This window comes from Meles meles, chromosome 11, assembly GCF_922984935.1.
Source record: "Meles meles chromosome 11, mMelMel3.1 paternal haplotype, whole genome shotgun sequence".
Classification (NCBI taxonomy): Eukaryota; Metazoa; Chordata; class Mammalia; order Carnivora; family Mustelidae; genus Meles; species Meles meles.
Window position 1 is genome coordinate 23,008,185 of NC_060076.1, and position 25,558 is coordinate 23,033,742.

The 25,558-nt window shown below is 42.7% G+C and overlaps 1 protein-coding gene across 1 annotated transcript in view; it reads right to left on the reverse strand.

Annotated features, from left to right (window-relative positions):
• The window catches only part of PALM2AKAP2 (PALM2 and AKAP2 fusion), a 488,976-nt gene that overhangs the window by 130,010 nt on the left and 333,408 nt on the right, over positions 1-25,558 (reverse strand). The window contains exon 9 of the mRNA XM_046022260.1: positions 5,448-5,533. Within this exon, the coding sequence (XP_045878216.1) occupies positions 5,448-5,533 (86 nt within the window). The remainder of the gene's footprint in view (positions 1-5,447; positions 5,534-25,558) is intronic.

Below are 25,558 nucleotides of genomic sequence, written 5' to 3' on the forward strand. Positions count from 1 at the left end.
CAAGAGAAAGATCCTGAGGTGAGAACATGAAAACTAAGTTTGGGGAAGGCCAGCAGTCCAGCGGTCTTCATTCGTTCATTTGCAGATTTGTTCATTTAAACAAATACTGACAGGGGCACACAATGTGCTGGACACTTTGCAAGGTGCTGGGGATGCCTGCCCTGCGGAAATCACATTCTATGAGGGGAGACCGGATGTCATGCTTTGACCTCTGTGGCTATTTATGTGACAGATTAGGAGAAGTACTGGGTTCAGTGACAGCATGTGACAAGATAGGTCAGAAAGTGGTGCTGTATGAGGAGATAATATTTGAGCCAAAGACTGGAATATAAAGAGAAGTGAACCATGTTGGGAAAGGGAAGAAGGAAGAGGAGGAATACCAAGGAAGCCATTATGGTTTTATACAGCAGAGCACCTGCTGGAGTTTGGTTTATGTGCTCAGGGCAAGGGGAAGACCAGCAGGGCTTAAGTGGAAGGAGGGTACCAGGTTGGCTTTGTGAAAGGATCACTGTGGCTACAAATAGGCTGAGTTGAGAAGGCAAGGATGGGTACAGAAAGAGACACGGTGGAAGATAAGGCTAGAAACGAAACTAGAGTTAGGGTAACGAAATCTGGAAAGTGAAAGGAAATACCTAAGCCTTGGTCAGTGTTCAAAAGGAAAGGAATGGAATCAAAGGGTTTTGGGCGGGGAAGTCCTTTCCCAGGCTAGATGGAAACTAGAGAACAGGGAGCAATGACAGGGCTCACGTGGCCATACATGACCCTGCCGTAGTTATACGCAGAGACAACGTTTTCCCAAACCGACCACCACGGTCATTGGAGCACTCCTTAAAAATGTTAATTCTGTTGAATTTTGAAAAAAGCAGCCTGGGAAGCTGTATTTTTACTATTTTTTTTAATATACTGCTCTAGGTGATTCTCAGAGTCATGCAAGTTTTAGAAAATACTGATCCATCACTTTCCTAAAAAAACCAATGTCTAGACATGCAGCAGAACACAATAAGGTATAATATAGAAGCTGTTCTAAAATAAGAGTGCCCTTTTCTTCTAGTGAACAGTGGTAAGTGTCCTTCGATGGACGAATAGATAAAGAAGATGTAGCATATATATGTATATCAAGGAATATTACTCAGCCATAAAAAAAGGATGAGACCTTGCCATTTGTGACGACACGGATGGACCCAGAAGGTGTTATGCTAAGTGAAATAAGTCAGACAGAGAAAGACAAATACCACGTGATTTCACTTACGCGTAGAATCTGAAAAACAAAACAAGTGAACAAACAAACAAAGCAAAAACAGACCCATAAATACAGAGAACAAACTGATGGTTGCCAGAGGGAAAGTGGTGGGGGGATGGGCAAATGGTTGAAGGGGAGTGGGAGATACAGGCTTCCAGGTGTGGAGTGAATGTCACAGGGATAATTTATAATGAACTTAGCTATTCACCTGTTAGATGGACAGTTGGATAGATTAGGATCACTTTTTTTTTTTTTAAAGTTTACTAATTTAAACAATCTCTACATCTAATGTTGGGCTTGAGCTCACGACCCTGAGATCAAGAGTCACATGCTCTTCTGACTGAGCCAGCCAGGTGCTCCTACTATGTTCATTTTTTAAAAGTTGTTTTCACCTGTTCTTGTTTCAAGAACCCTACTGACCTATTTCAGCCTGTGTCTGTTCACCAGGACACAAGGATAGTTATACATTAGGATAGCTTCTATGTTGTATCTTATTCTGTTTTGTTGCTTGATTTAAAAACAAAAGTAAAAGGCATGGACCAGTATTTTCTAAAACTTGCATGGCTGTGAGAAGCAGCAGCAGCAGTATAAAAAACAATAAAAATAAAAACAGCATAAGGAATATATGTATTCCTTATGCGTGTCAATGATATTATAGGGGAGCCCGGGTGGCTCGGTGGGTTAAAGCCTCCGCCTTCGGCTCAGGTCATGATCTCGGGGTCCTGGGATCGAGCTCCGAGTCAGGCTCTCTGCTTGGCAGGGAGCCTGCTTCCTCCTCTCTCTCTGTTTGCCTCTCTGCCTACTTGTGATCTCTCTCTCTCTGTCAAACAAATAAAATCTTAAAAAAATGATATTGTAATAGTGTTGTATGGTGACAGGTGGAAGCTACCCTTACGAACAGAACATAACATTTAGACTTGACTTGTCAAATCACTGTTGTGCACCTGAAACTAATGTAACCTCATTAGTCATATATGTCATTAGTCAACCAATGACATTAGTCCTATAAGTGACATATAATGTTAATAATATGTCATTAGTCAACTATAATGACTTTAGTCATATAAGTCAACTTATACTTCAATTAAAAAAGAAGTGAACACAGTATACTAAGAAAACAGTGATGGATGTGCAGAGTCCTGGTTTTCCACGTCTCTGGCACTGGCACTCATGGAAAGTACATACAAAATTCCTGGTAGATGTGAGTGTATTTGTTTCCTAGAGCTGCCCTAACAAATCACCTCAAACTTGGTGGCTTAAAAGAACAGAAATTTATTCTTTCTCAGTTTTGGGGCCAAAAGTTTAAAATCAAGGTATTGGCAGGGCTGTGCTCCCTCTGAAGGTTCTAAGGGAGCATCCTTCCCTTCCTCTTCCAGCTTCTGGTTGGCTCCATGTGGTCTTGGCTTCGGCCTGCACATACTCTCATCTCTGCCTCCATCTGTTCACGTGGCCTTCTCTCCCAGGTGTGTTTCCTCCTTCTGTCTCTTGTAAGGACATGTATCATTGCACCGGGTTAATCCAGGGTGATCTCACCCAGATTTTAACTTAATTACATTGAAAAGGCCCCTTTTCCAGAAAGAGGTCATATATATATTTTTTATTAACATATAATGTATTATTTGCTTCACGGGTACAGGTCTGTGAATCACCAGTCAAGAAAGAAGTCATATTCACAGGTATCAGGTATAGGACATAGACATCCCTTTTTGGCAGGGAAGGAGTGGGTTCACAATTCAACCTACAACACCAAGTGATTTAAAATTGTTGAGCAGACCTATATTTAGAGGGTGTTTTTAATATAAATATTCTTAGTTCAATGTTCCTCAGAATGACCGATGTTTATTTATGAATGAATTTACTCCTCTGAGTCATGTATATTTTTAGAAGCATGACTTTGTCATTTTAAAATAAGATATGGTATTAAAAAGTTACATGTAGTAGAGAAAACCACATTCAGGGAATTGCGACATTGCAAAAAAAATTTTTTTGCACCATTTTCAGAAAGAAAATTTCTAAGCACTAAGATAGACTGTCTTTTATAAGAAGAGCAATATGGAGGATACCAAACTGTTTTAGTGATTTCTCCTGGTATTCCCCTTGGCAAGTGTCAATGGATTAAGTTTTATTGTAATTAGAGTTTTAGTAGAATAAAACTTTCACAGGGCAGAAGGCAGGAAGAGCTGATATTGCAAGGATATATGAAGTAGCTATTAGAAACAGTAATAGCTGTACATATATAGATATATGAAGAGGAATCTTTAGTTATCTTTAGTTAATTAATGAACATCGGGCACTTACAGATGCAAGAAAAAAAACAATACTTTAGGATAGGTATAAGGACAGGATGGATACATCAAGCAGTGTGGGGTGGGAACCACAGTATGAAGCAAAGGGCAAAAAATAGTGATTCCTGCATAATTGGGAAAACCAAAGAAGTTCTAAACAGAAGTAGTTCTTTAAGTTCTATCCACCAGAGGTTTCACAAATTCTTTAGTGAGAAGAGACTAGCATTCATAGAGGAACTTAATAATATTTGTAGAAATTTATGGATGTATTTAAATATACATTTATTTTGCTTAACTTTTTAAAGTGTATGGTGTCCATTCTTCAGAGTGGGTTCAGTTCTAAAGAACTAAAAATCTCCTGTTAAACGTTCCCAGCTATTCATTAAAAGAGAAGAGAAAGAGAGATCAAGAATGACATCTAAACCGGATAGACCCAAATACAGCTTTAGTCACGATCCTGGTTCCAAGGATCCGCAGCCCGATTAAACAGCAACCTTATAAAATGGGACTTTGACAAGACTTGCTTCTATCGGAATATACCATTTGCTTTTATAAAACGAACTCTGGGCTTTCTGATCATTTGAATGTCTGCAATACATCTGCAGATATACCAGCAACACAGCTCAGAAACAAACTCTCAAGAAGATGCCAGATTCCAAAAGGGCCAATCTAAATCCATCAGGTTCATCCACCTGTCCCTCTCTGTCCAGTGCGGCCATAGACGCAAACTTGTCCTTGCAGTAATAGTCAGTGAAACACGAATACACTATTGGATGTACATTATTGTCTTGCAAACTCTGTTAAATATGACAACATAACTACAAGAAAATGAACTTTCAGTCCTGGATGGTTATTATTTAGATTAGTTGACTTTTTTGACCGACCAGGCTACTATCCCATCTTTCATTTAATTTCACTGCGGCATTTTTGTTTGCTTTCTCTAACATTCGAAACATAGATAACACAACCCCAGCCTTCCACATTACAAGGGAAAGCTTGGATACAGTCATCCTGTATAATCCTTTGTACAACCTCTACTAATAAATCCAGGACTGAAATATATCTAGGAATATCTCAATATAGAGAGGGATGCTACCTGGGGCACCTGATCTTGGGGTTGTGAGTTCAAGCCCCATGTTGGGCCTAAAGCTGACTTAGAAGAAAGGGAGGACACTACTTTCTTTTTTCAAAGAAAGATTCATAAGTGGTGGATACGTAGATTCTAATCACTCAAGCCAAAATGTTAGAAAGTCTTCCTACTCCCAATCTCTGTCCACGGAATCATAAACAGAATTTCAAGAAGGAAGAACTATTCCTTTGTGTCTAATCTATTCATAGAGGGGAAGTGGTTGACTCTAATAAGTTTTGCTATGGATTCCTTAATCTAGGCAATGATTATAAATTCATGCATTTCATTAGAACAGTGATAATTAGGTTGATTTCCAGATGGCTCATTTTGTAAATTTTTGACCACTGGTGTTCCAGCTGGAGTGGGCCATGTGCTGCCTTCCCACTGGCATCACTGGAAGTCTTGAGTCAAGATCAAGGCTCTTTTGCTTCTCTGACCTTTCTTCACAATGCACAGTGGGGCCCCAGTTCTCAGCTTGGAATGCCCAGCTTTGCTCCACTGTGCCCATGGGGTTACCACGCACCCACAACCTACATGCAGATAGTCACTGAAGACCCCGCAACAAGCCATTGAAATTCATGTCTTGGATTCTACCTTTCAGGTGGCTTCCTAAGCCAGATGCCAAATTTCAGAAAATCTTATGTCTGGAAAACTCACTGAGGCTCCAGTGAGCAGAGAAAGAATCCCAGCAGGGTTGAGGCGCCGTGCTTTTTCGGCTCCCGGCAGTCCGCCAGGGGCTCGTTTTCCTCTAGGGGTGTACTTTGAGAACTGAACTAAAGAAGACATCTCTTACCTTGACAGTCATGTCTGCGCTGGATGTTTCTGTGGCGTCTGAGGCAGCCTCGTCTCCCTTTAGCAGTATATTCTCCCACCCAACCCCTGAAAAAAGCAAAAACAAAAACAAAAGTGCCATTTGAGCCAAGTACATTCTGCGGGCATGGATAGACACCTAAGTGACATTTTGCAGATTCCAATCCCATGTGTGTTATAAAGGAGACCAATGTCGCTCCACAGTTTCCCTGCTGGGCAGTTACTGGGAAAGCATCCTTGCAGAAGTGTGGCCAGTCAATACCTCCTTTGTTTCTACCTCACCTCCAACGTTGGAGTCCATTGTCCAAGTCCTGCAACTTCCAGACAGTTCCATTCCCAGACCAGAGTGGAGAAGAAGTTGGAATGAACTCTCTTCCAGAATCCAGCCCTCGTACTGAGGTCTTACTGGGGGCTTAAAGTGAATTCCAGGACGCAGAAACACAGACTTCTGAATCTATTCAACACCCAGTTAAACCGATTCCAGACTATTCACTGCCCTAGATTCCACATACGTACTGGAAATGACAGAGAGTTTATGTTCACTTTGAAAATCTATATATGTTTTCTCTCCAAGTCTTGATAAATGCTAGTGTTCTTTTTTTCTTAAGCTGCCAGATGATCTCCAAGAATAGACACATGGCAAGAGACAAGGTTTTGCTCTCTTCACCTCAAAAAGGAGATCAGGGGTTGGTGTTCAGATACACCCACGAACACAATGTAGCCAAACTACCCCGGGTCAGATGCGATTATATGAGTGAATCAAGGGGGGATGGTCTGTATTAGAGAAAAGTTTGAAGTAATGACAAGTATATTTGTAGAAACACATTTATTGTAGATAAAGTCATCTTCTTAAAAGCTAAAAAAGTAATACTTAGTAAAGTTTTTTTTTTCTTTCCTTATTTGACAGAGAGAGATCACAAGTAGGCAGAGAGGCAGGCAGAGAGAGAGGGAAGCAGGCTTCCCGCCAAGCAGAGAGCCTGATGTGGGACTTGATCCCAGGACCCTGAGATCATGACCTGAGCTGAAGGCAGAGGCTCAACCCACTGAGCCACCCAGGAGCCCCCTTAGTAAAGTTTTTAAGGGCCAACTTTAACCAGTAGATACAAATTTTGTAATTGGTGTAACAGCTGCCTGCTGAGATACACAAATGCTCAGAGCCTAAAGCATTAAAGAGATTGTTTTCTTAAATAGGTTAAAATTAGCTGTGTAATATTTGCTTCCATTATTGATTTCCTTAACAAATAATTTTGTCTAAGGATAACTCAAGGACAGCATTCATCCTGGACTTGTGTGATTAGCCCAAATTAAAAAATTTCAATTATCTAGCATTATATTAAGTGAGGATTAGCAAACATGTTCTGTGCCACACAGTAAATATTTTAGGCTTTGTGGTCATGCCATTTCTGTTGTAACTTCTCAAGCTGCCATTGTAGTGCAAAACACACAACCCATAAACCACCAACAGACAACATTCAAAACAAATGGGCATGGCTGAGTTCCAATAAAACTTTATTTAAAAAAACAGGCACCGGGCCAGATTTGGCCCATAAGATGTACTAGACCAGATGGATAGTGATTAATGTGGCACCACACTGTGAATGTATTTAATGCACAGAACCACATACTTAAAAATGGTTACAATGTAATCTTAAAAAAAATGGTTACAATGCAAACTTTACATTATGTATATGTATATACCAAAATAAAAAAAAAATTTTTTCTAAGCAATATTCAGAATTTTAATTTAACTGATTCTATAATTACCCACTGAGTTGGTATACCATTACTTACTTAACTATTTCTAAAATGTTGGATATTTAGGTCATTTTTAATTTATCATCAGTATAGGTAATGCTAAAAGGAATACCTCTTTGTTTAAATGCTTTTCTTATGAATAATCTCCCTCAAAGGGACTCCTAAGCATACTTATAAGGGTAATGGCATGGTCCCATTCTGCTTTGTAAAACAATGATGTCAATTTTACAACCACCAATAATGCGTGATGTAATAATTTGGTATCACCATAACTCGCTTGGTAGTGTTATCAGTAAATAATTTGTATGGTGATGGGGACTGATGTCTCAAGCAAGTTGTAGGTACATAAAATATTCACTGTAGTATTTCATATACTTCCGTGTATGGTATTGTAACGATTTTTGTGTCAATTTGTATTAATGCCATAAAAATTATATAGTAATTTTTTAAAAAGATACTTTATCAGCTTCTGTTCTAAATCAAGAAAGCAGAGACATGTACAAGAAAGTTTGTTATACTCCAGCATTTCTGTAAAGACCAAATGGACAAACCAGATGGAGAAACAGAAACAATTTTTGCATGATGCTTTTAAGAAACTAATATGACATTAATTCAATTTTAATATTTTAGCATCAATTACATTATTTTATATTCTGGATCCCCAAGAGCCTTATTGTACAGGACATATGCACAATGGATTATTCAAGATCCATGCACTCAATGTATTGCAAGGTGCAAATAGTTGTTTCTCACTCGGTTGTAGAAACTGGGTCAGTTTGGTGAGCTGCCCTACAGCTTCTTCTAGAGAAATTGCTACAAGGAGGATGTCAGCTTTTTCTTTATTTTTAAAAAATATTTTATTTATTTATTTGACAGACAGAGATCACAAGCAGGCAGAGAGGCAGGCAGAGAGACAGAGGAGGAAGCAGGCTCCCTGAGGAGCAGAGAGCCCGATGCGGAACTCGATCCCAGGACCCTGAGATCATGACCTGAGCAGAAGGCAGAGGCTTAACCCACTGAGCCACCCAGGCACCCTCAGCTTTTTCTTAAATGCAAGTTTCTGAGAGAGCAATCTTTGCTCCTATATGAATGGATTACTTCCCTGACACATCTTGCATTCAACAGACTAATAGTCCCTCTTGGTTTAAGGCACTGCTAGCCCCTGTTGGATCTGGCTGGCAGAGAGATACAGACATTGGGCATGATGGATTATTATCTGATATTTACTTTATGGAATAGTTTGAATTACATTCAGCAAATATTTATTCTCCTCCTTTCCTTCTGTGGGAGAAATTTTCTTACCTTTCTCTCTGATGTTTCCTTTGGCCAGTGCGCTATTAGTGGACATAAGGCAATCAAAGGTTTGAAATGGGCTTGTGTGGTGATGCTTGCCCTCTTGCATTTCTGCTATAGCACGAGGAGGACATACTCCAGTTGGTCTGCAAGGGACTGGGAGTCATGGGGAGCAGACCTGGACCCCATCAGCACCTTGGAGCCAAGCCAAGTCTTGATCAGTCAACCCCTAGCCCAGCTGCACATGTATGACAATAAAAGTCATTGAGTTTGGGGATGATATAGGTTAAGCAGCATTATTGTAATAGTAACTAATAGATACAATATTGAAGCAAAATTGTACATAAAAGTCATTTTGGATAAAGCACATTTATCTTTGTGCAAATGCAAATGAACACCTTTGTTGCAAAGAAATTTCAGTTACAAGTACGGATTCCCATCTCTCTTTCTATATCTATCTTTTTTCTATTTCTTTCATTCTCTTTTTCTCTCTTTCTTTCTTATTTCTTTATCATTTTTTTTTTAAGTAAGCTCTGTGCCCAACGTGGCACTTGAACTCTCAACCCTGAGATCAGGAGTTGCATGTGCTAACGACTGAACCAGCCAGGTTCATGAGACATAAATATATATGTAGTCTCAAAATTTTAGCCTACAACCAAGAACACACCTTTTTTGTTTGTTTCTAAGTAATCTCTATACCCAATGTGGTATACACTGAGATCGAGAGTTGTATGCTCTACCAACTAAACCAGACACGCACCCCAAGGAGACAGTTTAAATTAGATAGCCTATCATTTCATGGCAAGAGTGAGAGAAAATAGACCTACCATTTTAATTTAAAAATATTATTAATCCTAATAATAAGTTGTGAGGACAGGAAAATGCTATTTTAAAAGCTAGAGGCAAAATTCCTTCCAGGGAGAAAACTGAGTTTTGGATAGCATGGGCCCCATGTCATGGAAGTAGGAGGGAAAGGAAGAGGTCCGTTCAAAAAAGGAGAGAAGCTGAAAGAAGCTGGGATGAGAACTGGCTAAGAAATCTCCAAGGGCAACAAAAAGAACTCTTGAGAACCACGACGTTCAAACATCGATTTTAAATTTTTTGTCATGCTGTCTCATCACGTAATGTTCCCCTCAGTCTCATACCTTGAGTGAATATCTGTTCTACACAATTGTCTTGTGTTGGTGTGATTTGGTGGAAACAGAATAAGGACCTCAGGCTGGAGAGAAGAGAATGGCAGGTGCACAGAGGAGCTCCCTGAAAAAGTGGAATCTGAGGAGGACATGATGATAAGAATCTGGGACAGGGTATTAGACCTGAATACACATGACAGAGCCATAGGTCAGTTCCATTTGAACACCAAAGGGCAGCAGACCCTCTCACCCTGAGGACTTGGAGAAGCAAGAAGACCTACACTTCTAATTGGAAGATGCTTATACCTGTGAAAATATGACTTCTATTTCCGCAGTGGTGATTTCCATACCACCAACGTGTAAATGCCTTGCACCCCAAGTAGGCAGGGGGATAGCTTAGAATGCTCATTTGTCATTCTTCCACTCTAGGATTTTGTCAATGACTGTCAACATCTCCTTTCATGTCTAAGTTCCTGAGATGAATTTCTACTCAACTAAGATCAGTATTTATAACAATAGCACAAATATTTAACAGGTTAGATGTATAATTGCAAAAGAACACATTCCAGACTGATGTATTTCTATTATTAGTCAGTTGTGTAAGCACGGTCACCTCTGATTTCAGGGAAAGAATCCATATAAAGAATTTGACCTAAGAATTTTGATAATTGATAAATAAATATATATATGTGTGTGTATATATATATACACACATACACACACACTACTTTATATATTATATTTCTACACACTCTCCATCCAAATAACCTTTTCTCTCTCTCTTTTTTTTAAAGATTTTATTCATTTGACAGACAGAGATCACAAGTAGGCAGAGAAGCAGGTGGAGAGAGAGGAGGAAGCAGGCTCCCTGCTGAGCAGAGAGCCTGATGCGGGGCTCGATCCCAAGACTCTGGGATCATGACCTGAGCCAAAGGCAGAGGCTTTAACCCACTGAGCCACCCAGGTGCCCCTAACCTTTTTTTCTCTTATATTCCCTTTCCCTTTGCTTAAACTCTATTTATAATTTCTCAAAGAAGAGAGAACATATTTTATATTATTTCTATAATTCCTAGATTAAAATAACATCTTTCTCCCAGAACAGAACAGGTTTGCATTTCACAGTAGTGGGAAAAATTGAGACCTGTCTACTTATAGCTGATGTATGCTTTTAAGGCCCCCATCGGGGACAGTTGTACAAAAATCTTTCCGGAATAAGTAAAATCAGCCAACCAATTTTTGCTTTTTATATATGTCCTCGCTTAGCCACACAGTCAGATGAAGCAATCCATGAGCCCGAGCTTCCAGTTCCTTAGCACTCACATGTCTGGTCTCTGTGCACAGGATGCACTCTCCTAACCGGCATGGCCCCTCGCTTTGATTTCTGTTGGGAATAACACATGTGTGGTTGACAGGGAAGAGCAAGCAGAAAGACGGAGGCTGAGCTCTGGGTCTGGCTGGAGAAGCCAAGGGCACACATGAGCACCTACAAGGTAAGGGATGTGGGCTGATAGGAGGGTAGCCATGAGGGCTTGAGTACAGTAACCTGTAGACAACATGGCTTTTTTTTGCCAGAGCAAAGAATAGGATGAGTTGCTGAGAAGGCTTGCTGGGGAAGCAACCAGTGGAACTGCAGAAAACACTGGGTGATTTCCTTATTTCTGATTCTGGTTAGTACTACAAAATAGACGAAAGTAAAAACACAAGGTCAGAGACTAGAAGGAGAGGGTAGCACTGTACCAGAGGGTGCTAGCTATCCCTAGATCTCCTGGGACCATTGTGTGTTAGTAGTTAAAAGCAGAGTAAGACAGAAAGGCAAGTCAGTACGGACCCTTGGGGGCAAGAGAGTGGATCTTTGCTCTTGCTCATCTGTTGACACAGATTTTAGATAGATTGTTGGACAAAGTGAGTCATTAGTGCTGCTCACCAAGTATTTCCAGTTCTTTCTTCTTGAGGACACATAACAGAATTTCACTTCCTGGCCTCCTTAGAATCGGTGGTCCTGTGATGAGTTCTGGCTGATGACTGTGGGCAGCACTGGCGTCTATCACTTCTAGGCTGGAGCATGTAATTAATGGAGGACACTCCAGAGCACCTCTCCACTACCACGGTGAATGGTAATGTTCCAGATAGTGTGATTCTGTTGGCCTGAGACCCAGGGTGAGTGTAACACAAGACAGAGACACAGCCAACCCACAGTGGCCACGTAGGATGAGTGAGAACTAAACCTTTCTTGTTTTAAGACATGGGAAATGAGAGTTGTTCATTACAGTAGCAGAACCTAGCCCAGCCTAAGGAGAGGAAGGAGCCCTTCTAGACTTGCCTTTCCCCTCAACCTCCAGTTCTTTAGGGAGAGTTCTCTAGGTAAATATGTGTTCTATTCCCTAAATCACTCCTGCCATTTGAATTTTGTCTCCAAAACCAGTTATGATGATCCATACACTCTACTGTTTTGGAGCCACCCTGTTTCCATTATGCCCAGTGCTTTTTGCATAGGTTAGTCGCATCTCATGAAGGATTTATGGCCAAAAGACAAAGACCTCATCCTGCATAGTCACAGATGCTCTTGAAAATTCCTTAAATCTCCCATCCAGTCCAAAATAGCACCGTACTTCAGAAAACCCACAGTTTGTTCCAGCTTTGGGACAGACTGTTTCCTTTGTTAAGTACCAGACGATTCTGTTGGCTTGGGCTAAGGATCATATTGTACAAAAAATACAGATCTGGAAACTGTAGAATTTCTCAGGCTTTGGTGCTCACACTGGGAGATAGAAGGAGAGACCAGCTATGGGACAGCAGATTAACACCGACATTGTCATCCTCACACCAGAGTGTACCATTCAGAGTGCTTTTGGCTGCATGTAACAGAAAGCCTACTTAACAGATGACTAAACAACAGAGGATTGAGTGACTCATGGAACAAGAAGTCCCAAGGTAGTGTGGCCCCAGAGGTGGTTGGTGGATCCAATGGCTCTATGGTCTCAGGGCCTCTTGGTCCCAGTTTGACCTCTCTGCCATTCTCTTGATTTTCTTCCGTAGTCCCAAGGTGGACATAGCAGTTCCGTGTGTCATGAAGACATCCAGAGGCAGGAAAAGGGAGGAGTAAATACACTTCTACCAAGGCACCCTCGCTACACACCTAAAGTCTCACTCAAACACAGCATTAATTGATCTCTAAACCAGTTGTAGAAAAAGCGAATGGAATCCTCAAGATCGGCTTGGGGCTAATAAATCAGGATTTACCCCCTGAGTCAGGCCTTCCCTGGGTCAGCGTTCTCTTAGCACACAGCCCCTTGGAGGATGAACAAAGGAACAAAATGGGATCTTGGCCAGCAAGAAAGAAGGAGACAGGTTGATGGCTATCAGACAAGCAAACAGCAGGGTCTGACAGACAGGCACATAGATTGGAATGTCAGCAGAATCCCTGATACTTTTTAAATGTACTTTTCTACCATATTTTAGCTAGAATTATACACAAGAATTCATAGAAGTTAAATACACAGGTGATGCCAGTACTCAGCATTGCTTTCTAGTGCCGGCTCCACCGTGAGGTGTCCAGAGTGACATCATCACCTGCTCCCTCCATGGTGAACTCATAGCCCTGGTCATTAGCCCCACTTGTTGGGGCACACATTAGGACCTGAGCAGGGAAAGCCCTTAAGTGTGTCTGGCTGACAGCAATGGCTCATCTATGATGCCTGATATGGCCCTTATCAACTAGCTTACAAGCGCTTGTGGGCAGGGACTTGGCCTGATACCCAGTTAGCCTCCCCAGATGTTGGTTAAATAAGAAGTGTGAGTTTTGGACAGCCAGGTTGGAAGGATCTGAGCTTCAGAATGGGGGCATGGGGTGAGAGTGCTCCAAGGAGGTTGGGGGACGCTGAAGGGCAGGGTGTGGAGGGCATTAGAAACAGCACCAGAGCTATGCTAATTCACTCTAGAAGCTAAAGAAACAAACGGTTGTCATTGGTCCCATTCTTCCAAGCCAGGCAAGACCTGGTGGCCCTAGGCACTTGCTGGCAAACCCAGAGATGGGGAGTATGTGGAGGTGTAGTCACTAGCCAGGGTGGTAGGACTCTGAGCACTCTGAGTAATCTCTACACCCAATGTGGGTTTGAGCTTACAACCTTGAGATCAAGAGTTGAACACTCCACCCAATGAGGTAGCTAGGCTCCCTAAGGACTCTTTGAGTACTATGAAGACATCCATTCACCAGCCCCACCCAGTCCCACTTCATCTCAGTCAGCACAGTGAGGATCGGTATGTAACAGGGGCTCATTCAATGTTCCCCAACTTGAATTGGAGTTGGAAGGGGTCTGAAGCCAACTGAGCTGCTTTCTCATCAGGATAGAAAGCTCCTCTACAGGGGCGCCTGGGTGGCTCAGTGGATTAAGCCGCTGCCTTCGGCTCGGGTCATGATCTCAGGGTCCTGGGATCGAGCCCCGCATCGGGCTCTCTGCTCTGCAGGGAGCCTTCTTCCTCCTCTCTCTCTGCCTGCCTCTCTGCCTACTTGTGATCTCTCTCTCTGTCAAATAAATAAATAAAATCTTTAAAAAAAAAAAAAAAAGAAAGAAAGCTCCTCTACAATGTCCTCAGCCTCCATGTGGTAAGGGAGGTGCCCTCTTTTCCTGAGTACCTTCCTTACCACCACCCAAGGTCATGCTCATTGGACAGCTGGAATGTCTTAAGAATAGCCGAGCCACAGCATATTGGGGAAAATAGAGCCTAGATGAGGACCTACATCACCTGATTTAAAGGAGAGAACAGAGGACCCAGTAGACCCCCAACTGCTAGGAGATTGTCCCTTCATTTGTGGGGACTTTGGTGGATGGAGCCTGCTTAGATGTGGCCAACCTTCCTACCCATCCTGGCTATTCTCCTCCCTGTCACACCTCTGCCTCAGCCCTCATCAACTTACTGACCCACACATAGCCTGGAACTTCAAGAGAGTCTAGAACCTAGCTTTTCATGTTTTTCAGAGAGAACTGAGACCTCAGTCAGAAATGAGTGGCCAGGGTCTCCCAGAAAGTCCCAGCTGAACTGGGACGAGAAAAGACAAGATTGCCTGATTTCCTAGACCAGGGTTCTTCCTGGGGCCCAAACTGGGCCAACCCCATTTTACAAACAAAAGATCAGACGACTGTGAAAGTATTTTTCCTGATCACAGTGAAAAAAAAAGGGCTAGGGCCTGGATCCCACCTCTTCCTTCTTCTCCCACACCTCTGAATAAAGTGTCTTGGAACAGAGACTCACACAGGTATTTCTCTTCTTTGGCTCTCTTCTCTTTGGCTATCCTTGGGCTTTAAAAAATCTCGCTTGGTTCTTGAAGGCATTCTCACAAGGGTGGTCATTAAAACTTAGCGGAACTTCAGAACAATGATTTGCCTTTAAACACTTGGCTTTGGGAAACCCCACCCAAGGATAAGCTGATGGGGCCTGCTTCCTCTGAAGCGAAAGCCCTGCAAGGGGCTGGAGGAGCAAGGCAGGATGTGGCCCCAGCCCAGCCCAGCCCAGACTGTTCCAGGTGGAAGCTCATCCTTGAACCTGAGCCCCAGCTTTCTCTTTCACAGGACAGATGGAAATCCAGGTCCCAGGGCCTCCTGAAGCAATGGCAGCAAGGGCAATTTTCCCTCTCTTGGTTCCTCTCCCTGAGAACAGCCCACCATGAAAGAAAAGGTCCACCCCTTGGATGACAAGTTATTTTCCTCAAACTCACCCAGAGGTTAGTGACCCCTTTCCCCACCTGTACATTCCTGGGTAAGTGATGCCTCTCTAGGTGCTTCTCAGGGGACGATGTTCAGGTTGCTCAAAGATGCACAAAGAAAAACCTCCGTATCTTGCCAAGTGTGACCCCCCTGGCTTCTTGACCTCATTGCTGTCCTCCAACATTGACACAATAAAACCAGTCGTGAACACTAAACTGTCCTGGGATGCACTGTGGGTCGAAGGCTTTGTCTTTATATATAACTTTGCAAATCAATCCTCAGAGAGTACAGGTACATGAGGCAGGTACAATACTATTCCCACCTTACAGATGAGAAAATTGAAGGTCAAAGACTTGAAACTGAGCTATGAAGTGATGGAACCAATACTTAATCCAAGTTCTCTTACCTTAGAGGCTATTTTTTTAACCAGTACATCATATTACCACCCAAAAGATTAGTATTTATTTCATTTTCAGAGATAGGAGAACAGGAAACTTGAGGACATACTGAAAACAATCAAGATTCACCGAGGGGAAATGGTCTTTCTGGAGGTTCTGGTTCAAGCTCACAAAGCACACACCAAATAAAGGTTTTTATGGTGGGGTCCTGAGAAAAATATATAGCCGGGTACCGAAGCAAATCCCACACAATTCAGCAAACATTTATGAAGAATTTATGGAACCTCTCTGGGGCAGCTAGGATGGGCAGTTCTCCTTTCATGCAGGAAGAGTTTTGGGCTTGATCCTGTGGGATCCCACACAATCTAATTCTGCAGAGGGTGACCTGAGCAGCAGAACTTTTGAAAAATGGAAGAGGATTAAGACAATGAAATCACCTAGTGCCTCTTGAGTGTCACCGTGGGTTTTAACAGCCCACAAAAAAACCCTGAGAAAAACTTTGGGTGATTGAAGAGGCAATCACGCATAGGAAAAGAGGTGAAGACTTAAGAACACCTGAAGCTGGAAAATAATTTTCTGATTCCACCTGACTCTCTCCCTGCAAGCATGGGGTTAAGAAGGAATAACAATAATAATAGCAGCTGTCAGCTCTTGAGTGCTTATTATGTGCTCTTCATTGTGATATATTTAACATATATTATTACATTAATAGTCCAAAGTTCCAAGTGAAGTAGGCACTATTTTTAATCCTCATTTTCCAGAATGCAAAAAGGAGTCTTGGAGAGGTAAATAATTTGGCCAAGAACACAAAGAAGCAGAACTGTGATTTGGAGAAGACTCTCCAAGTTCAGTGCTCATGCTGCAATATGCTGTTACTAATCACCTATGCTAACCAAGGTGCCCTTGGTGAGAGGGGCAAGAAGGAACAACCCTCCTGAGACTGAGAAGGTAGGCACACACATGTACATGCCTGCCACATCCATGTACTCTGTATATGCACATGCATACATGCACATGCAGACCCGCGTAGGAGCTCATGAATAATCCATGCCCAAACCCATATGGGCATGAACACATGTGCATGTCTGGGCAGGAAGCTGAAAATTTTTCAGCCAGCACTGTACAATGAGGAGTCTTGGACCTCCCTTTAAGGAGAAAAGAGCCTTTCTCTCTCATAGCATCCGAGAGTGAGTTGAGAAACTGGGTGTTTCATCTCCTGGTCTACAATCAAAGGTGAACTTTAAGCATCTCTCATAATGTAAGGGGATAGCAAACTTCAACTACATGAAAATGAGAGCAAATAAGGATCATGGTACGGTGCTTAAAATGAATTATATGAGACTCTGAGGCCCAAACCAATTTTAAAAATGGTTTGTTTTAGCTAACCTGAATCAGTACTCAGAAATTAAAGCCTTTTTAGGCAACCATGATACTTGCAACAAACTCAAAGGAGTGCTCACAAATAGGTTCCCTACTCAAAGGTTAGAGAACTAACAATTTAAAATCTGGTTTACTTGCAAATTAATCTGCAGATATTACCATTCAGAGGGTCTTCTTCCCAAGTTCAATAAGAGATTCTGTTATAATCTCTATAACATCCTAATTATTACTTTTTCCAACCTGATTTTATTAGGCTGGAAATTATTTGATATTCAGCCCCTAAATAATATGATATAAAATTAAATAAAAACCCAAGCCACCATCTTGGATTTAGTTTCCATGCAGAGGAAATGTATATTAACAACTAAGACAGCCAGTGATGATCAGGGCATGTTCAGGTCTTTAGGCTCTTTGGAGGGTCAACCACCCAACTGGTGTGCTGTGACTTTGCCTCTCTTGGCTGTGAAAATAGTACCATTGGAATGAAGGCATAATGGAGCATGACCCTTGGAGACATGAAGATTTTAGTCTCGCCTATGCCTTTCCCACCAGATCCCTCCCCTCCAACCCCACGGCATGTGCACCAGTTCAGGCCTGCAAGGTTCCCCCAACTCAGATCTGTCTGCCATATCTTCACCATTGTTATTTTTCAGAAACGTAATCTGCACATCACTCCCCACCCCAACCTCCATCCTTGTATTTCTGCTGTTTGCCATGCATGTGCTTGGGCTGGAAAGACCTGGCCGGGGTACTCAGGGAGCTGGCCATCTGGGAGGAGGAGGTTTTCTCTTTGGGCAATCTGATTGCCAGCACCACTCCTTTCCTCACTGAATGGGGCCTTCCGATGTTACATTTCCGCCCTGAGTTCTGGGCGTCCTGCCAGCAGAGCTTCCTCTCCTGCCCTTGGGGGGCTGTGGTGGTATCAGATGACCTGTGGGAGTTCACCCATTCAAAAAACCCACTTAAATCAAGTAGAAATGCCTAAGAGAGAATATTTATAAAAAAGAGTCCCCTGAAAAGTTCAGAAAAGTTCTTAGGATGCTCATCAGCCCAGAAGTTAGGAGTGATGACCCTTCAGGCTTGTGGGCATGCTTTGTTTCATCTGCAAGGCATTGCTGTTGTTTTCATTTTTTTTTAAGTTTGTGTGTTTAACTTATCCCAACATGGGGCTCCAATTCACAACCCCAAGATTAAGAGTCACATGTTCTTCTGACTAAGCCAGTCAGGTATACCAACACTGTTGTTGTTTTAAATCTTAGTTATCTTCATTCATTCATTTTATTTTATTTTTTTAAAAGATTTTATTTATTTATTTGACAGAGATCACAAGTAGGCAGAGAGGCAGGCAGAGAGAGGGGGGTAAGCAGGCTCCCAGCAGAGCAGAGAGCCTGATGTGGGGCTCGATCCCAGGACCCTGGGATCATGACCTGAGCTGAAGCCAGAGCCTTTAACCCACTGAGCCACCCAGGTGCCCCTCATTCATTCGTTTTAAAGATTTTGTTTTTAAGTAATCTCTATACCCAACAGGAGCAACCTCAAGATCAAGAGTCGCATGTGCTACAGCCAGCCAGGTGCTCCTACTTAGTTGTCAGCATTTAAATTCATGAGAATGTACATGAACATCCAAACATCTAGTTTTTTGGAAAAAAGTTAGAAGACTGGCAAAACCGGGCCCACTGTCTATAGCTCTACATGGCAGCAACTGCCAAGAGCTTAGTGACAATTATCACTTTTTTTTTTTAAGATTTTATTTATTTGACAGACAGAGATCACAAGTAGGCAGAGAGGCAGGCAGAGAGAGAGGGGGAAGCAAACTCCCTGCTGAGCAGAGAGCCCAATGTGGGGCTCGATCCCAGGACCCTGAGATCATGACCTGAGCCCAAGGCAGAGCCACCCAGGCGCCCCAAGTCACATTTTTACAAGAGATTTCCCTGCTCTGACAGGACTCAGTCTCCACCACATTCTTGTTTTATTTGTGGGTTGATTTCACTCACTAATGTTAGGGGTCTGGTCCCTGGTGGCATTTGAGTTTACAGTCTCCATATGGTTTAATTCTCTCAGTGTCCCTCACAAGGAATTGTCCTTCCTTGTGAAGTGTCCTTCACAAATTCCTTTTTGAAGATTTTTTTTTAAGCAGATTGAATTTACTTACTCATTTTTGAGAGAGAGAGAGAAAGAGAGAGAGCTAGCTGGTGAGGGGCAGAGGGAGAAAGAGAAAGAATCTTAAGCAGGCTCCATACTCAGCACAGAGCTGGACAGGGAGCTTGATCTCACAAACCTAAGATCATGACTCAAGCTGAAGTCAAGAGTTGGACCCTCGACTGACTAAGCCACCCAGGTGCCCCAAAGTAGACTGATTTTAAAACAGACTTGGCCACAGCTGGTTAGGAGCTCACTGTGGGAACTAGTGGGGAGAACCAGGGCCACAGTAAGTTACTTCTCCAGCCAAAGCCATAGTTTTCCTTACCTGTACAATGAGGACTGTAATGGAAACCACTTAGGGTTTTGGTGTGGATTAAATGAGATAATACATGTAACTCCACAGCTCAGTGCCCAGAACATAGCAAGTACTTGATAAAAGTTAGTCATTACCATTATCTTTATTCCTTGATACCATAGTGGCTTCACTTTCAAATCAATAATTTCTAGGAATATCTGGCAACAAAAATTGCAGCTAAGAAAAGTGCTGCCAGGAGAGATAACATATATCCAGATCTAAATAGAAGGTTCTAGAGTCTTTGGGGGGCTGGGATCATAATTAGCCCCTCTATTGGATTGTCCAGGTAACTTAGTTTTTTTCCAGAAATAGTGGTGCTGATATGGTCTCTTCTTTGTTGCCAGATGATCATGATTCTTAATTAGTCTTATTAAGAAATTACTTTAGCCACATGGGAATGTCTGACTCCCAATTTTTAGCAGATTTGGGAGTCTGTAGTGGAAAGTCAACTCGCCTGGTGTTATGGGCTAATTATGAACTCCCCCCTTCCCCCTTCATTACATTGAAGGTCTAACCCTTGTACCCTCAGGATGTGATTGTGTTTGGAGACAGAGTCTTTAAAGAGCTGACTGAGTTAAAATGAGATCTTTACAGTGAGCCCTAATCCAGTCTGACTGGTGTCCTAACAAGAAGAGGACATTTGGACACATAGAGGCACTGCACACAGAAAGAAGACCATGTGAGGACACACAGAAAAACTGGTCATCTGCAAGCCAGGGAGAGTGGTCTCAGAAGAAAGCAAACCTGCCAACACCTTGATCTTGGATTTCTGGGCTCTAGAAGAAATTAATGAGAAAATTAATGTCTATTATTTAAGCACCCCTAGAAAATGCATCCACCTGGGAACCATAGAGTGAGGGCATAAGACAGGAGAGCCTCTGACTTGCAGTTGATGGATGGGGGACCGTAAGCAATCCCGAGAAGCTGGTCATGGCAGCGTTTGGGACCAGAACCCCAGAACCTCCCCTCAGAGGTCGAGATGAGGAAGGGCAAGACCAATGATGTAGGACAAAGAAATAGGAGGTGGCCTGGATGGATTCCAGATACAGAACCAAAGACCTTGACTGGGATTTTTAAATCTTCTTAGCAGGCTGCTTGTATGTGGTGAGGTTGTTTAAAGAGTATTTGCTTCTGAACTGTCACAGGGCTGAATGTGTTGAAGGCAGAAGGATAAGTGATATCAATTAATTTTTATATTGTTTGATGACCCAGTGTTGTTTTCAATTCAAGAGGGCTTGTGTGATTGGAAACAAACAAGCCTGATGTTTCGGAAGTTTAAAAACCCGTTTGGGAGTTTGGCTTGACCCACTACAGAAGTCTGGAAGCTAAAACGCAGACACTGTTTGACTAGACTTTTGGGATGTATCCACAATTTCCCATCAGAGTATTTATATCCCTCAGTCTTCTTTTACCATCATGTACAAATTTATCTACTTCTTGCCTGGACACAGATGCAAATTTTTAAAGCACCCACAACTCAAAATGACAAAAGATCACTCTGGTGATTTGATAGATGATGAGGACAAAATTATTAATGTGAGTTCCTCCCTTTCTCCCTCCCTGCAGGTTCCAGAGGAAATCTGGTCTGGCCGGCTCCATTTTTCTTCCTTTCTTGCCCTTAAAAGGAGAGCTCAGTATTTCCCAGCCCAGTAGGCATTTACAATTCAGACTTTGGGAAATAAGTAGAAAGAGACAAGCTAGAAAGGCAAGAGGAAACTGCACGAGAAAACAGAAAGCATATGCTCAGCTGCATGTTTTAGATAGATTTCAAATAGGTAAGTAGATAGATGGATAAATGAATGGATGAATGGATAGATAGAAATAAACAGAAATCTATTTATCTGCCTGTCCGTTCATCTATCCACCTACCTACCTTACCTAGCAACCTACCCACCTATCAAAAGACATCAGTGGTTTGAAGCAAGGAATCAAAGATTCATAATGGACAGTCATTGCTTTGTCCTTTCCAACACTGATTCCCATTTATTATGTTAATAGCACCTCAAATTCTCCTTGGGGAATTTGTCCTCCATTCCCAGTCTGTGTGATTTAGATAGGGCTATCTCCATTCTTCACCTTCCCTCCTCAAAATGTAAGCAGAATCCCAATGATGAGTTTAGGACGAGTATATGACAAATGCAAGGGGACAAAGCTGAATCAATGAGAGTCAACCCTGGGACTTGCCTTAGAATGGAAAAGGAGAACTTTCCTAGTGAGTTTGCTAAAATGCTAATATTTAAGTCCGGAGGTACTGGTGGACGCCATATGGGAAAAGCTTTTCTAAGAAGAAAGCAAGCAGAGAGGAAGACAAAGCTTGAAAATGGAATTCAAGGCAAAACAAAAACTCCCAGACTTCACAGTTTTGTGAGAAAATTGGATCTTTTTGAACACTACTTTGAATTAGAATTCTGTCATTCCAACAAGTACTGGCCAGGACGGAGGGACCCCAAGAGGAGCAGCTGCAGGGGACAGAAAAAGGAAGTTCTACTGAGGCTTGTCAAAAATTTAAAGTAAAGATGGGAATTCACTTAGTGATTTATAGACGCTAGACTGTGTTTCTGTGCATATATTTTACCAAGACTGGACCAAGTATGGTCCCAGAGTTTTGTAGAGTCCTTCTCAACAGGACTCATAAAATTTGCAGATGCCATTGTTGGAAGAGATCCTAGAAGACATCTGGCCCTATTCTCTACTTAATGCGCACATCTCTTTAAGCATCTTGAAAAACAACTCACTCTGATTCTATTTGCATACTTCAGGGGATTAGGAAATTACTCCCATAGAGGTAGCTTGTTATGGGTTGAATTGTGTTCCCCAGGAAGATATGTTGAAGACCTAACCTCTGGCACCTCAGAATATGGCCTTATATATGAAATAGGGTCTTTGTGGTTATAATCAAAATAGGATGAGGTCATGAGTGTAGACCCTAATCCAGTGTGGCTTTACAAGAAGAGATGGCCACGTGAAGATGAGGCAGAGATAAGAGGTATATTGCCAGAAGCTGGGAGAGGCCAGGAGGGATCTGTGCTAAAGACTTCAGAGAGACAGTAGCCCTGACATCACCTTGATTTGGGACTTCTGGCTTCCAAAACCGTGTAAGAATATGTTTCAACCCAGGAAAAAAAATGGTTGTATTAGCCACCCAATTTTAAGCCCTATGTTTCCAGGGAGCTGGAATTTTAGATAGATACTGATACACAGCCCATTCCATTTTTAACAAGTTCCATGTTGGAATGTACTCCTTGATACTGAGCTAAAACTTAGCGCAACTACTAATCCTAGCTCAGCTTTCTGGAGTCAAACACACACTTATTTCTGCCTCTAGGAAACAGCCTTTAAGTATTCCAAGCTGTGACTGTGTCCCAGTGAGAGGTCTCTTTGTTTATGCTCCTGGACCATTCACATCCTTTTTTTTTTTTTTAATGCAAACTTTTCTTTTATTTTAATTTCTTTTTTTTTTTTAATTTCTTTTCAGCGTAACAGTATTCATTGTTTTTGCACCACACCCAGTGCTCCATGCAACACGTGCCCTCCCTAACCCTGGTGCCTTCCAATGCCTGATTCCCTGGGGCACCTGGGTGGCTCAGCGGGTTAAAGCCTCTGCTTTCAGCTCAGGTCATGATCCCGGGGTTTTGGGATTGAGCCCTGCGTTGGGCTCTCTGCTCAGCGGGGAGCCTGCTTCCTCCTCTCTCTCTGCCTGCCTCTCTGCCTAGTTGTGATTTCTCTCTGTCAAATAAATAAGTAAAATCTTAAAAAAAAAAAAAAAAAAGCCTGATGCCTCCCAGCGCTTGGTCATGGCGGCCATGGAGCCTTTCCCTATTTTTTCAGCGGTCGCCACAGCTACATTCTTCAAAACATCCTCTGTACCTTCTTCTTTGAGATATGAGCTAACAAGGCTTTGGGATAAACTGCAACCCGGCATTTGGGGTGGCACTTGCTCCCACTGAGAATCCTCCCAAGGGACACTTTTTCATCATCATCTTAAAGAAATGTGGTGGTTAAGACACGATGAGAAGCTATTGAAGGAAGAAGCAAAAACGTGAGACCCGGAGAGAAGTTTGTCAATAGACAACATTTAAAGAACATCCTGGCTCCTTCCCAACTGGGGATGCAGGAATGTTTCCTCTCAAAGCTGGTCCCACCCCAAGCTGTACTTCTAGGTCCCCTATGTCCCCCGCACAGGCAGGAACAGAGGGAAAGGGGAACTATGCTCAAGGACCCAGATCCCTGGGCCTTAAGTCAGAGGAAGTTCCCGTTAACCAAAGATAAAGTCCTACATTAGTGGAAAACAAATTACTCAGTCCTGAGGGGAAATTTGGAAAACAAAGAGAAAGCCTTTCAACATCGTCTTCTTATTTCTTCTCCAAGAATAAAAATATTACCACAGACTCACAGGATTCTGGGCACACGCTGATCTCACAACGAACAAAAGGCAAGGTATTCTGACAAATGCGCCAGTTTCTGGCAGTGTCACGGACTCCAACGTACACTCCCACATTTGAATGACTTGTGGCTTTGGTTTGATGCCTACTGGGGTAAAGAGAAGCTGCTTTTGTCCTCTTAGCCAGGGATCTTCACTTTTGCTTTGATGGAGAGTTAAATTTGGGAACCACTTCAAAGGTAGCTTGGAGCTTGGATTAAGACTCTGAAGGGCAGGTTCTAGATTCTGCCCTGGGGTTCATCTTTAGACGGGGGTCAATTTGAGGTCACTTTTGGGAAGTGCTTTGACAACACCATAGGGAAACGCGCGTGCACAGTGCACCCACTTGTGCCCACATGCCGAAGGGCCACACTTCCATTCTTCACGAGGGCCTCTATTAGCCAAACCATAAGGAAACAACGGGTTAAGCAGTAGTGAACACAAGGCATTTGTTTTTCCCCTAAATTCTTTCCATCCTGGAGTAAGAAGACTTGAGAGGGGAAAAAATGTATTTCCCCCCTTCCTTCCACAGATGTTCAGAGAGACAATTCTTAACTGACGTGGCAGTGCAGCATTTAGATTAGAATGGGGATCTCTGGAGACAGACCAGGTTATGATCTATGTCCCCACGTGGCCAGTGATGAAGGTGGTAGCCACCCACAGCAACTCATGACTTAGATGGGGTGGACCAGGTTTGAATGACAATAGCAGAAGCTTGCAGAGGTTCTCTGGGTGGATGTCCAGACAGCCCACTAAGAGTGGGGCACGACAGAGCTCTGCATCTCCTCACTCTTGCTAACCCCAACAGAAGTAAGCACCCCCGCTGAGAGTCTCTTACCAAAATAATGTATTTCTTTTCTTTTTTTCCAAGATTTTATTTGTCAGAGAGAGAGAGAGAGAGAGCACAAAAGCAGGGGGGAGTGGCAGGCAGAAGCAGAGGGAGAAGCAGGCTCCGGGCTGAACAAGGAGCCCAGTGAGGGACTCGATCCCAAGACCCCGGGATCAGGTCCTGAGCTGAAGGCAGATGCTTAACCAACTGAGCCACCAGGTGTCTCCAGAATAATATATTTAAAATAACCTATATGGACTGGTAAATATTAGAGAAAAAGCTTTTTGCTGTCATCGTTTTAGCTAGGGTCCTCTAGAAGAATGTTAGTATTCAAGGCAAATGGAACTGGGGTGGGGGGCACAATAAGAGGGTGACAGCTTGAAGGAGGCCTCGTCTGCCAGCTTGACCACAAGTGAGAGGCCTTCTGAGCCGCCATGGGGCATCCAGAAAGGAGAGTGAGAGAGTGGCTGAAGCACCTTCTAGGGTTCGAGAAGACTTATGGCAAGTTACAAGTGGATAGACCCAGCTGCTTGCCTTTCCAGTTGCTGTGGGGCAGGATAACAGAATGGCAGACTTGATGCTTGGGTATAGGGAGGGGGAGGGACCATTGGAGAGGGCCATTTGCTATTTGCCAAAAGGGTGTCCTTCTTGCTCCAGTTGCAAACTGCCCTTCAGTCTCCAAGTACC